Source organism: Hydra viridissima, unplaced genomic scaffold (genome assembly GCF_058129835.1).
Source record: "Hydra viridissima isolate aposymbiotic clone 2 unplaced genomic scaffold, HvirCarnegie_v1 scaffold_9, whole genome shotgun sequence".
Taxonomy (NCBI): domain Eukaryota; kingdom Metazoa; phylum Cnidaria; class Hydrozoa; order Anthoathecata; family Hydridae; genus Hydra; species Hydra viridissima.
This window is the reverse complement of record NW_028324308.1, coordinates 10,660,216-10,674,662: the sequence shown is the minus strand read 5'-3', so window position 1 is coordinate 10,674,662 and position 14,447 is coordinate 10,660,216. Positions and strand designations below refer to the sequence as shown.

General features: G+C 28.5%; 2 protein-coding genes and 1 long non-coding RNA gene across 3 annotated transcripts in view; 1 reads left to right on the top strand and 2 right to left on the bottom strand.

The window, feature by feature from the left end:
* The window catches only part of LOC145185384 (protein lin-9 homolog), a 36,798-nt gene that overhangs the window by 4,153 nt on the left and 18,198 nt on the right, over positions 1-14,447 (bottom strand). Inside the window, exon 7 of the mRNA XM_090097296.1 lies at positions 5,662-5,796. The gene's annotated coding sequence lies outside the window, so the exon portion shown is untranslated. The remainder of the gene's footprint in view (positions 1-5,661; positions 5,797-14,447) is intronic.
* Positions 1-14,447, bottom strand: part of LOC145185385 (mitochondrial inner membrane protease ATP23 homolog) — a 32,970-nt gene that overhangs the window by 8,581 nt on the left and 9,942 nt on the right. Inside the window, exons 3-4 of the mRNA XM_090097366.1 lie at positions 9,808-9,889; positions 5,662-5,796 (exon numbers count right to left, since the gene is read on the bottom strand). Coding sequence (XP_089953492.1) covers positions 5,662-5,796; positions 9,808-9,889 — 217 coding nt within the window. The remainder of the gene's footprint in view (positions 1-5,661; positions 5,797-9,807; positions 9,890-14,447) is intronic.
* Positions 1,208-3,082, top strand: LOC149883958 (uncharacterized). Its single transcript, XR_016455463.1, has 3 exons — positions 1,208-1,972; positions 2,210-2,399; positions 2,915-3,082. It is a non-coding gene; the product is annotated as an uncharacterized LOC149883958 (long non-coding RNA).

Sequence of the window (14,447 nt, the reverse complement as noted above, 5' to 3'; positions counted from 1 at the left end):
AAACAAAACTTTTGAAAAAAAAAAAAAAATTTTTTTTAGACAAAAACATCTGTAATTAACGCCAGAACTCAACAGTAACTAAAAATTCTTCGCCACATTCTTATTTATCAAAAAATATTTAACAATAATAAATTTAAACAAAATAAATAAATAGTACAGCGATTGATGTAATCAATTTCTAGTGTTGATCCTTGTCCGCAATAAATGAGCAAACATTATAAGTGGGTGAAAAATGATACGAGTTGAAACAATCTAATAAATATTAATAAAAAAATTATATTATTAACGAAACCATTAACTAAAATAAATAAATATTGTTTTATTTAAAAGAATATCTTAGTTTAATTTAATAAAAACTCCATATTATTTACTTATATTTATTTAAATGTGCATTTTTTTAAAAATTTCTTAGGTGCTACTTTATATATATATATATATATATATATATATATATATATATATATATATATATATATATATATATATATATATAAACAGGGTGTCTGCCAGATCAGGGGAAATCAGGGAAAAGTCATGGAAATCAGATATCTGCAAAAAATCTAGGATTATCAGGGAAATTAGGTTGAATTTTAGAAAAATCAAGAAGAAATCAGGGGAAATGGCTCTTCATCAAACTTTCATAACTTAAATAAGTTGTATATAGTACATGTAATATAAAAGTTTATTCGGCAGGTTTTATGAACTTTTCTTGCATCAAGCAAATCTTGAATCTTCACTTGCAAAAATGTGAACAATAATACAACCCATATTAAATGTATCAATACTTGATACATTTAGTGTGGGTTGTATTATTGTTTACATTTTTTCAGTTGAAGAGCATTTTTCTAAACGACTCTAGATCAATTTTTGTGAAGTTGAATTTGGGTAACTTTAAATTAAATCAAGGAAAACAGGTAGAAGATCAGGAAAATATGAGGGAAAAGTCAGGGAAATCCACCTTAAAATATTGGCAGACATCCTGTATATAACATGCATGCGTAAAAGTTGTTATATTCTAATATATATGTTATAGCATAATAATTTACATGTATGTATTTTGTATATATTGCATAAATGTATGCCGTGTGTGTGTGTGTGTGTGTGTGTGTGTGTGTGTGTGTGTGTGTGTGTGTATATGTGTATATATGTGTGTGTGTGTGTATATATATATATATATACATATTCATATAATGCATATAATTATAGCATTTTATTGAAAGGACATCGACTTCTAAAAATTATGAGAAAACTGTTCAAAATTTTGGCGATCAGGAAAGTAAGGTTTCGGATAAATTATTTGTTTTTTTGTTTTTTTTTGTTTTACTACTTGTTATACATTGTATATGTGTTACGCATACATACATTGATTATGATGCTGACATATATTGACAAAAGAAAACTATTTATATTTTTTGTGAAAAAAAAAAAAAAAATTGTGTTTTAATTAAAGTCATAAATGGATGAGGGCTTTAAAAAAATACATATTTCATGTTACAAAAATACACATTTCTACTTTGTTATGCAGATAAAGGTTTTAAATAAAGCTCTTTCCCGTGACCTTAATAACACAACACAAAAATGTGCTAGAATACCATTTTTACAGCAATCAATTTACCTACAGGGATAAATAACATGAATGTTTAAAACTTTAACTCCAAATATTTGAGTTCCAAAACACCTTCATCCATGTATGTCTTCAATTTAATAACTAGATTGTGTTTTTGAAACCAGTTTTCCAATAAGATTCAAATGCAATGAAATATTATTTAATTATTTATGCATGTTTATAGAGAAGTTAGCAGCTTTGGAGTTAAGATTAACAGAACTGGAGCAAAAAAATAAGTTTTTAGAAGTTCAAAGACTTTTGGATAATGAAGACATAGTTCTTCCCCCTGGCCTTCCAATGGAAAGTAAGGAAGATTTGGAGAGGATTAACCTTATGCTACAGATGAAATCTGAGATGGCTCTCTATGTAATTTGAAATTATTTTCTATATTATAATGTTTGTAGCAGTCTACAGGTTGCGTTTAACCTAGTAATTATTATTTTATAAGATCAAAGATAGGTTTTTTTATGTCTTATAATTGTAATTTATCAAAGGTAATTTGATAATACCTTAGTTATATTATACCGCATTACATTTTCATTTACCTTTGAAAAAATAATTTAAATATAAAAAGTTGTAATATGTAGCATTATTTGCTTTTAGGTCGAATATCTGCGTTCTATTAGCGGTAAAGTTGAACGTCCAGAATACATATGACGTGTGTTGGATGCCATGTTTTCTAAAACTTTTAGCATTTTATGTAATCTAAACGGATCTTCAAGTAAGATGATAGCTACTGGAATGGGCAATATTAAGTTGCGATGTTATCATTTCGTGTTAAAGTGCTTACAATGTAAGTATTACTAGTTATGTAAATTTTTAGTCTATTAAAGTCAACCGTATTTTTATATTTACAAAAATATGTTTACAACACTAAGAAAGAATATAATATGTTAGTACTTACCAGTGTTGTCATTAGTTGTGAATTTGTAAGATATTATATTCTCAGACAATTACCAGTGTTGTCATTAGTTGTGAATTTGTAAGATATTATATTCTCCCTTGGTGACTTGAACTTATCAATGTCGTATTTTATTCTTAACTAGAGATGTTAATTGCCAATGTAAACTATGATTTATTAGTATTCAACTATATGATTCTTAAAGAGCATATAGAAGTTTTTCTTGAACTGATAAGCTTATTGCTCTCAGTTATCATATGCACATATTTTTAAAACTGCCAACCAGTTAATGTAATTCTCGATTTGCAAAGTATATGTATAAGAGCATAAAAATAACTTAAAAATAATTTGTATTTAAACAAAAAGTAAATTGAGTTTTTAAATTTATTTTCATTTTATTCTTTTAGCAACAGTAAGAATTCAGTATCTTAATTCCAAGGATAAAGATATTTACCCGATTTTTTCAAGATGGTTTCAGGGCGCAATTGATCAAGGAGATGAGCGAATAAATAGATAGACGAAAACCAAGGTTACAAAAAATCAGTTGCAGTTAATCAATGAAAAGAATATTTAGTTATTATTTTCTTTTGCAAATTTATAAAAGTTTATTTATCTTAATTTTATTTATAATTCTAATTTTTCTTAACAATTATTGATAATCATCTAATAAATCGCCACGTTTTTAAATACTAGCGTTTTAAAATATTGTTTTTAATTAAAGCTGCCAATATTAGTTTCAAACCTTTAATAATATTAACTACAATAATAGAACATTTTTAGTTTTTTATTTGTAAATATTTTTCTTTAATGGTCTGGAAATAAAAGTGTAATGATAAAATATTTGTTCATTTTGTGTATTCAACTAAGTTATCTATAAATATAATACAATATTTTGTGTGGACAGTTGTACTGTTTGACTGGTAAAATCTGATATACAAACAATCACTATTAAATAGAAAATGAAATATTAAAAAGCAAAGTTATACTTTGTTATTAAGCAATATTCAAAACATGATTTATAACTTTTGCACTTTCAATTTAAGCGAAAAAGCGAATTTAAAAAATCGCGAAAAAAAATCATATAGTTGGGCCGGTAATGGTACCAACTGTTAGCCAACTGTTTTATTATTGTTGGGCCGTTAATGGCAACCAATAGTTTAAAAACAGTTGGCTAAGTGTTGGTAAAAGCGTTACGTTTTTTTCACGGTACCAACTAAATAGCCGACTGTTGGCCCAACTGTAGCTAATAGTTGGTTATTAGGATCGGGCCAACTGCTTACCAACTGTTCGATGTTTACTGGGCAGTTTCCGCTTAATCAGCATAATTTTCATATTTATCTAAAAATTTTGCCAATTCTTCTCTAGTTGTAAGCTCGATATTCTCACCTCCACCTTTAACTATTCGCTTCAATATTTACAGTCTTAACAAAATTACTACCACCTCTATTAGAGAGTCGGGTTAATATCCAAATATTGTATCACCCATTAGTCAAGATAGCTTCTCTGTCCAGCATGTATGGCACACAGCTCGACCCCACAAGGGACGTGCTGACGCGGCGCGCTATCCGTGGTGAAACGTTGATAACTTTGTCAATTTTCTCCGTTAGCTCTATAGCAAGTCCTTCTGGTCAAACATTGCAGATTTGGTTTCTAAGCCTAAGCAAAGAAATGGTTGTGGTGCCTGGCACCGTACGTATGGCATGATGTTACTCTAACGAGAGGCAATTACCTCAACAATCGTCTTGTAAACAATCTCAGTCGCGCCATAGTGGCTGACTATCAAAATGCAGTTGAAATAAATTATTCGTCTTCAGTCCTATGGAGACTATTGAGCTATACAAGACTTATTTATGTCTCCATCCCAACGAACCTCTCCTGATCGTCTGATGCAAGGCTGCGATGATCAGGCAGATCCTGGCAATCTGACCAATTAAGGTCTGGGCTTTCTTCGGCTGTTTTGACTGGACCGAATGCTGGTGGTGTTATAGCTTACAGTAGGAACTTATCAAAGTACTGCACCCTTCTCGACTTTCAAATGGTTACAGGTAGAGGTCCTTTCCACCCCTCCAGCTTTGGGGATCAACTGCAATATGAGATTGTTTTTAACGATCGATCACAGATTATCATCTCGACTGATAGGAGCAGCTGTGAACTACTCTCTTAATAATATAGCGCTCGAGTTTGAGACTGTCTCTTCTGCCTCACTTGCGGCTGATATTGCTCTGAGTTCTCAAGGACGCTTCGCTTGGCTTTCGAAAAAATTATACGCCATAGGGTGATCCAGCGAATAGGTACAGTAACCAGCTGGTTGTTTGATGTCAATTTCTCATGTGACAGTCTGAAATACGTCGTAATTGGCTGTCCCAACTCTACCAGTTTTGGGCGTCAGCCAGAAAAGACACTCCACTCAACCTTTTGAGGGTGGATAACGCAATGGAGGGACCTGTTACAAGCGAATGAATTATTACCTCATAGAATGTTTGAAGAAATATGTCGCTGCCTCGCAGGTACTAATTGCCTCGCTTCTCTCGTAACAAATATGGTCTCTAATGAGTTATTCGTCCAAACCCTTACCTTTAATGATTGGTATTCTGGTAACCGACAGTTCCTCGTTATCGACTTCCGCAGCACAAACGATCAACACCATCATGGTTCATGCTTAATTCTGGGAAACACAGGTAGTGGTATAACTATAAATATAACTTGTACCACATCTGGACCACAACGTGTTCATCGTGCTTGACGCTATAGCAAAGTTTGAAGAGGGTCGCTTCATAGGATCCTCTTGTTAAGAGACACCATCTCAGAGGTTACTGCACATCTAACCTCACCATATACCCTGTAGCAAGCCGCGCTAGACGCTATAGGACCCAGAGCGTTGACCAAAGGATAGAGCAGAAGGTTCTCCAAGCCAAAGGTCTCAGCCCCTAACCACCGGACCTACCTCAGAGGGCTAATTCAGAGGCTACATCAGAGAGATACCTCAGAGGGGTTCCACAGAGGTGTACCTCAAATGAGTACCTCAGAAGCGTACCTCAGAGGGGTACCTTAGAGGAGAACCTCAGTAGGCTACCTCAATGGTCTCCACAGCCCAGCTATATTACTACTTCAGGTTAAAGTTAGTTGTAAAACAATTCAATTTAAATTATCTAACCTCAGAACATGCTGTGTGCATTAAGTTGCTATGAATGTATTTAACTCTGCATACATCAAATGCATGTATTAATTCATGGGTAAGGATTTCGTTAACTCTTTTCTGTGTTGATAAGTTATTTTCACAAATGATCACCTGCATAAAAATAAATTAAGCTTTATAATAGTTGGTTAATGTCTTAACACTTGCTTCTGTTACTAGTTTTATTTAAAACAATAAAAACGAATAGTATACCTCTTAGACAATCGAGTTATAATCATATCATACAACTTACCGATTCCCATTGAAAGTATGCCTGGTTAAGTTGTATACTATGGTTATTCAAACATTAAAATATGTTTAAAATATAGAGTGAGCAGAAAGAAGATTATGATAGAAAAAACAGTTGCAAAAATTAAACTACTTTCTTGTTTGACACTAATTTATTTCCCTTTCATAGATTAAAATTTTCTAAATTTTGTTTACTTTATTAGCCAGATTTCAAAATTGTTAATCAAACCTAAAATCCATAATCTCTAGATGAAATGTGCATATATACTTGGAAATATAATCAGGGTCAAAAAAAAGTGAGCAAAAACTTTTTAGATTTTCGTTTTAGTATATGTCAAGTGATTTTAGTGAAATTTCAAAAGTATTTTAGGGCATCCAAAAAAAGACCATACCCATGCCATGCTGTGTCATACCATGGGCATGAAAGTGTAGAAGCAGTTAATATGAAAATTGGATTTTTCATATTTCATTAAATGCAGTTGTGAAATAAACTATTTTTAAGTTAAGGCAAATCTAATAGTTTAAAATTTTCATAAGTTTCTTTTTCAGTTTCACACGAGGCCAGTGATCTATATCAATTGCTATTTAAAATAGGATTGTGACCAGCTGTTTAACATGTAATACATTGACACAGGATTTGATTGTGTAGGAATCTAAAGTTCATCTTTTTAAAAAGGAAAGGGATCTTTCAAATATTGTTTTCTTTCAAGACTAATTTTAAATCATTTTAAAAGACATTCCCAAAAGAAGATGCTGGTCAATAGAATCATAGTTTTCAATGAAATCTTTTCTGAATCTTTACCTAATTTTATCGCTGTTGTATAGAGCTATACTAAACTTTTCTGGATGCACAAGGGATTTTGAGTCAATTAAATAATATAACCTACCAACAAAAAAATTATTCTTCTTAATTAGAGTAAAGTTGTCAATGTTTTGCCATTAAAACTTAAATCAAAAAAAGTAGACAGCTTCTTTGTATAAATTACATCTCATTATTTAGGGATAATCTGTTGTGAAGAAATTAGAAAATTCAGAACTTAAAAACCAGTAACTCTTTTAGAATAGTCAAAAAACAAGAAAATTTTGATAACAAGACAGATTTTGATTACCCATGCCCGTGGCAATACATACTACAGGCCTACCTGCTGTGTATCTAGAGGTTTCCCTGGGAGAAGATAAATAACCAGAAAAATTGCTGAAAAATTATAGAAAATAAAATCTTTTTAGTTTACCATTACAATTCAAAAAAAAAATTTTTCAGCTGTTAATTAGATAATACCTAAATAAATGCAGCAATTAAAATAAGCCGATGAAAAATGAGATATACCAGAGTAATAAAAAGATAACTTGTAATAAGTAAATCACGAAAAAAAAGATTAGTAAACATAATAATAATTATTATTATCAATTTCTATACTTTACAAAATTAGAAAATGCATGTAAGAAATTTTTTTTTGATGTTTTACACGCATAAATTTGAAAACCTTTAAACCAGGTTATTTGTTGGATTTTGGTTGTCTAAACAAACAAAATTTTTAAAGAAGTTAATTTAATAATATTAAACCATGATTATTTAACATGTAAAACTTATAAATACCAGATATAAACATCATAAATATATTACACAACAATTTCACGCATACTGTTTCTTTCATCATTGCAAAAAAAATGTAACAACAAAATGTACAAGGCACGCAACAAAGTATATTTAAGCAGTATATTTAAAAATATGCTGATTCATTATCAATATTTGTAACTTTCCTTATCACGCAATTTTTGTAAGCATTTTTATATTAGAAGATTCTTTACACAAAAAATTGCTGAACATTGATGAAAAGATCTGAGATGTTGAAAAGTAATAGAATTGCTACTTCCACTCTTGACTAATCATCAAGATATACGATTTTTAGATGTAGAAATAAAGCAATGAGCACCAGCATGAAAATTTTCAAATCTAAAATTTTTTGATATATAAATAGGAAAAACTGGTGTATGTTTATTAAAAAAAAAATTACATTCAAGATAACAAAAGCTGTTACAGGACAAATTGGTGATTTCTATTTGTAATCTCAGACTTTACTTTTAATGTCATAGTTTCTTCTGCATCCAGGAAAAAAACAATTTTTTATCATATTGATGTAAAATAATAAATATTGATGTAGAACTGGTATAAAGTTCACCAAGTATATTACAGACTTCAAAAAAAGCCCTCAAACTAAATTATTATTCCATGTTCAGTCGAATCATACAAATGCATGTTGGGTAGGCCTGAAGTATGCATCATCATGGCTATACAATAATTAAAGGACTATACAGTAATTAAAAGATATATAATATATTGATAATTTAAGTTAGAAGAATCAAAGTTCACTCTTGTCTAAAAGAAAGAAAAAAACTATGTTTATTTTTATTTCCTTTTTTTTAAACTTAAATGCACAAACTGCTGATGTCTATAGTTAATTAGAATATTTAGCAACAATAAATATAAAAACAATCAATAGCAAATAAATCACCTTTCATAACATTTTTAGTTAAAATAAAAAAACAGATGTGTATTTTTTAGGTGTCTAAATAACTTTAAAAATTCATAAAAAATTATCTCCTAAACCTAGACAATTATACAAAAAAAATTTTTTTTTTGCATTATTTCCATACCTGTGTATGAAAACTTTAATTTTTAAAAATATATAATATGTGTAACTGTAAGTTCACGTTCTAACTTATTTCTTGTCAATTAAAATCTAATATTTCTTAAAATGTTTCTACTTTCATTAATGAAAATTCCATTAGTGTTTTGTTAAAGAGAAACGAAAATCAAATGATAACATTGTAAAAAGAATGAAAGGAATAGATTGTGTAATACTGTAATTGAACAAAGGGATCCATTTTAAACACATTCAGAGTTAAGCAATAGAAGCATTTTCAGCAATAAGGATTAACATGTGATGTATAAGTTAGTTATAGGACAAAAGAAATATTTTAGTATTTCATTTGTAGATAAAGAAAAAACCTATTATAATTTTATATTTCATTTTATTTTTGAATAAAAGTCAATTATTTCTTACATGTAAAAACTCCATCATCTGCAATAGATCTCAATTTTGCTTTGACAACTTTCATAAGTGACTGCCAAAAATTCAAATCAATTTTTTTAATTTGATAAAATGTGATCAAAACTTATTCTACTTGTCTTAAAGTTCTCAATTGGTCATGCTTGAGGCACATTTGCTGGGATTCCTTATCAACATAATATATTCCCCCAAGTTAGAGAACCTTTAGACAAATAAGAACTTGCTAAATCTGGCAAAAATAAATAGTTAAAGTTGCCACGATACTTGTGAATGAATAGAAGAATTCGTTTTTCTAAAGATTCTTTAATATAGATTGATATATTGATTGCTATAGTTTTGGAAGTACAAAATATTGGTTCAGATCCACATTAATATTTTTTTTCTGAAATTTCACCTTTGCTACAGAGTGAACACTTTCTTGGTATGTTTATTATATATAACCTAATTGTTAATAGAACTAAAACTATTTTTCTTAATCAAAAAATTGTATAAAAAAATTTTTTATTAAGGCTGCATTTTTTTTTGAGGCTAAACCTTTTTTTTACTTAAACATTATTTAGCTAGTCTCCAAAAGGTCCAAAGTTTGGTAATTTAAATGACTTTCACATTCTCTAGATAAAAAGTCCTTTCTTTATGCCCATTTTTTCTGGTGGTGCTGCAAAATCTATTAAAAAGAAACTAAATTAACTTAATATCTAAATATTGTTAAAAAAATAAATTAAACTATAATGGGATCTTTTTTCTTTGAAGATCACCATTTATTGCATAAATAAAACTATTCGATTAAAAATAGATATTTATATACTTCTTTGTTAACAGGATCAAATACTCCAAGTAAATTTTTATCACATGGTTCACAAACCAAATTCTTGTCAATCTTTATATTGCTAAATAAATAAATGCATAATAAATTTGTTCCAAGGACACCTTCCTTGTTCAAATATATCTTGCATAAAAATAATTAAAATTAATTAAAAAGAACCTGAAATTCTGACGTGCTTTAAATATTACCATATATACTGGTGTTAAAACCTAAATGAAAGGACAAAGTTGATTTTCTGACTTCTCTAGTGTTCCTGCTAGCGAAGTTGGTAAACAAGAAGAAGGAACATTAAAAACATTAGATGAAGATGCTGGTTGAGTATTAAGCCCAGGCAGCCTGATGATTTCTGTATTTTCAGGGCAATTTTTTTCACACATGAAAAATTTAGATGGTTAAATGTTAAAATCCTTTTGTTGGGGAAACACATTTACCAACTTTAGGTATTCAACTTAACCTAGACATAAAAAATGCATTACTTTTATTGTAATTACCCTTACAGTTCACAGTTCCACATTAATTTGACATAATGAAAATATTAATTGTCAACTTAGCGTAAGTTCAACTTAGTTGAAATTATTAAGCTTTCAACTAGGAAAAATACAACACTATATAGTGTCTCAAAAAATTATCCAACCAAAAAATCTTTTCAAAAAATAAATGTTTTCGCTCTAAAATATACTAACAACAATTGATAACGGTACTTTCGTTTTACGTCATTTTAATTCTATTTTGATTAGGATGTTATTTTGTTTCATGCTTTAGTTAGTTTACTATTTATCCTAATAGAAACTTAGTATTGAAAAGACTTGCAAAAAAGTTATCAGAACAAGGTATATTTAATTAATTTTATGTTAAAGTGCTTAAAATTTTTATAGAATTTAAGAAATTGCATAACAAAAAACTTGAGTTATATTTTTTTTAGCAAAATGGCTGAAGGTAAATAACACTGGACTGTTGCTCAGAAAAATTTAGCTGTCGATATAGAGAATCAGGGTAAAACTTATTGGCAGGTGCAGCAAGAGACTGGAATTCCTCATCATACAGTATCCAACATAATGAAGAACAATTTGATCATGATAACAGCCACAATAAATGAATAAGATTGCCAAAAAAAATTTCTAAGAGTTTTGAAAGAAACTTAATTATACAAATCAAGAAAAAATGTTTCGTTTCTGCTCAAAAACTAGCTTAGCAAGCCTAAGTGGGTTATGGAATCAAATTATTCCATCAGACAATCAGAAATCGAGCCCAGGGATTTCAAAGTCAACTTTCACATAAACAAGTTTTGAGTAAGAAACACATGTAAAGAAGATTGGAGTGTATGAAGTATAAAAACATGCCATTAAGTTTCTGGAAAAAAATCCTGCAGAGCGACAAATCAAAATTCAAATTCAAATCATCTGATGGAGCGCAAAATATTTAGGGAAAAGCCAGAGAAACCTACAAATTAACCAGTATGAAAGGAACTGTCAAGCATGGTGGTGATAATGTAATGATATGGGGTTTAATGGTTTGGAATGGTATGGAAAGTTCCAATTTATAGATACTACAATGAATCAGGTGCAATACAGAAACATATTAGAGTAAAACTTTAAGTCATCTGATAAAAAACTTTGGCTGGGATCTGATTTTACATTTCAGAAAGAAAATGACCCTAAGCATATTGCCACTAAAACTAAGGAATGATTTAATAAAAATAATGTTGAGATCTTAGAATGATCTGCACAATTAACGAACCTAAATCCCATTGAGGATGTGTGGGAAATTTTGGACCGAAAAATCAGAGATCAGCCATTTTCCAAAAAAGAGAACCTCAGAGTGATAACAACAACAACAACAACAACAACAACAACAACAACAACAATAATAATAATAACAATAATAATAATATTATTATTATTAATATAAATAATAATAATAATAATAATAATAATAATAATAATAATAATAATAATAATAATAATAATAATAATAATAATAATAATAATAATAATAGTAATAATGATAATAATAATAATAATAATAATAATAATAATAATAATAATAATAATAATAATAATAATAATAATAATAATAATAATAATAATAATAATAATAATAATAATAATAGTAATAATAATAACAACAACAACAATACTAAGAAGAAGAAGAAGAAGAAATAATATTTATTATTTTTTAGTTAAAAACTAAATCAGAACTGTACTATTATTTTTGTAGAAAACTGGTGTGTTCAATATGCCAATTACATAAAGTGCTAGTATTGGTGAAACAAAAGAGCATATTATAGATAAAAAATAACTATAAATATTCAAACTTTTAAGCATTGGCGTCTGGTTTCACTGTTAACAATTAATAATAATGAATAAAATACAAATTTCTATATCAAACTTTTAAGATAAACCAAATTTTTTAAAAATTAAAATAGATCTTTATGTGTTCAATAGAAAAAGTTTTTTATGTGATAAGTTTACATTCATAAAAAACTTGATATTTTTGAAAACAACTATAAGAGAAATAGCAATTCTGTGCTAAGCCATTAAGGGTTGAAATAAAATAATATAAGTTATCTGAGGTATTTAATTTTTTTTTTGGAACCATTTTACTTTATAGGGTAAGGTTGCTAATATTGTACCAATGCCTATATTGTACTTTTAACATAACTTGTTATTGTTACAACCCACGAGAAAATTTTTAATTTATTTTTTATCTTTGCTGAATGAAATTGAGAAGTCAACTGTTTTTTTTTTCTCATCCGACTGCATTAAAGCCAGAGTAAACACTTGTTGGTTTGTTATTGGAGATTTCTTATTTTAGGGATTTATGGCTAAGCGTATTTCACTAAAGAAACTAGAAGATACAATTTGTTCAGTGTATTTATGTTAAAGCATAATTTATCTAAATTCGAAAGAACTACCTAGAATTTAAAATACCTTATTATTAGTTGTTAAATTTTTTAATTAACTGAATGTCAGATTAGTTGCGTAAATTGTACCTCAAGGCAGATCCTAAATTGTACTGAAGCAACCATTCTGACCGCTAAAAAACGCATGTAAAATTTAACAAATTCCTTTTGAGACTCCAATTAAAGAAATAACCATACTTCTAAAAAAAGTATGAAGTAAAAAGCACCACTTAAAGAAAAAAAGAGAAACTCCAGTATTAATCTTGTATTGACAAATAGTCCTTATAAAAATGCACTCTCTATTTCAGTTTTACCAATATTAACTAAAAAGATAGAAAAGGGCAAGAATGGTGTAAAAATATTTCAAGCATGCAAATACATCTCTTCATAGTGAAAGTTGGTTTTGTTAACTTTTTGAAGAAAATATAAAAAGGAATATGATAAAATATCTTGCTTGTCAAGGGTGGTGCCATGTTGACTGTGCAGGTGTTAATCAAAAACAGAAACAATATATCTGCAAATTTAGTCAAAATAAAAGTTTTTATGTATTTTATTTTACATTACTTAGTATGATTGCTTTTAAAGCAGATATAGTATATATTATTTTAGATTATTTTGTATAACTATCTTTAACACTTGCCTTCCTCCTCAAGTCTTATCCTTGCTAATCCATTGGTAAACATACAGTTTGTGGTGATACCTGTTTTCGGCTTTTTTCAGAAGAAAAAAAATTCAAGTTACATAGAGTTTATTAAATAAAAAACTTCATTTCATTATATTATGGGCAGCTAGGTGTTATGTTATATTATATCAGAATATCTCCAATTGCTGATTTTGTAAAAACCATTCGTTTTAATCAGTTCTTTAAAACCCTAAAACCTAAAATCATAAAATATTTGCAAAGTTGTAAGACATTTGAAATCAAGAAAGTGGTACAATATTGGATTACCATGGTACAATTAAGGATCTAGTCTTCTTAATTGTACTCTAAGCGCTAATTTTTAAATTTGATTCTTTGAAACTTAATGCTTTTTATATTTTGAGTTTTTTAAACATCTTTACAACAAACAAACCCTAAATCATGAAATAAAATTGAAAATCCATGTTTCCAATCAGAGATTGCCTAAATTTTTTAATTTAGTTTTAGGGGGTACAATATCGGCAACCTTACCCTATTTATAAATATATTTAATGTTATAAAACTAATTTATTAAAAATGACTGATATAGAGATTTGTACCTTAATCATTATAACTTATTACTGATGGAAAAGCAAAATATCAATGCTTAATGGACATATGGTTTTGGAATTATATGGGATTCAGAATTTGGAAAAAGATCTAGAAAAAAATCTCTTTATTAGGCCTCAATTAAAAAGGTACAACTGCCTAAATAAATATTTATTGTGTATTTCTTCATAGAGAGGGGGTTTTACTAGATTCATTCATCATGGTTTTTTAAATGAATTTATACTTATTATAAAGTTTTATATAAGAGATTTTACTGTAATATAATGTTTATAATAGTATTATTAACAATAATGATAACAGCCTCTGCTAACAAAGCCAGAAAACCTACTTTGTGAGTTTTTTCATTTAGTAGTCCTAGACTAGTGTATAAGTTAGGACTTTGAACCATTTAATAGCGTTATTACCAATAATTCTGAGTCAAATTAATGATAAGAATGAGTCAAAAAAGTGAGCTTTACGTGTACAGAGTGG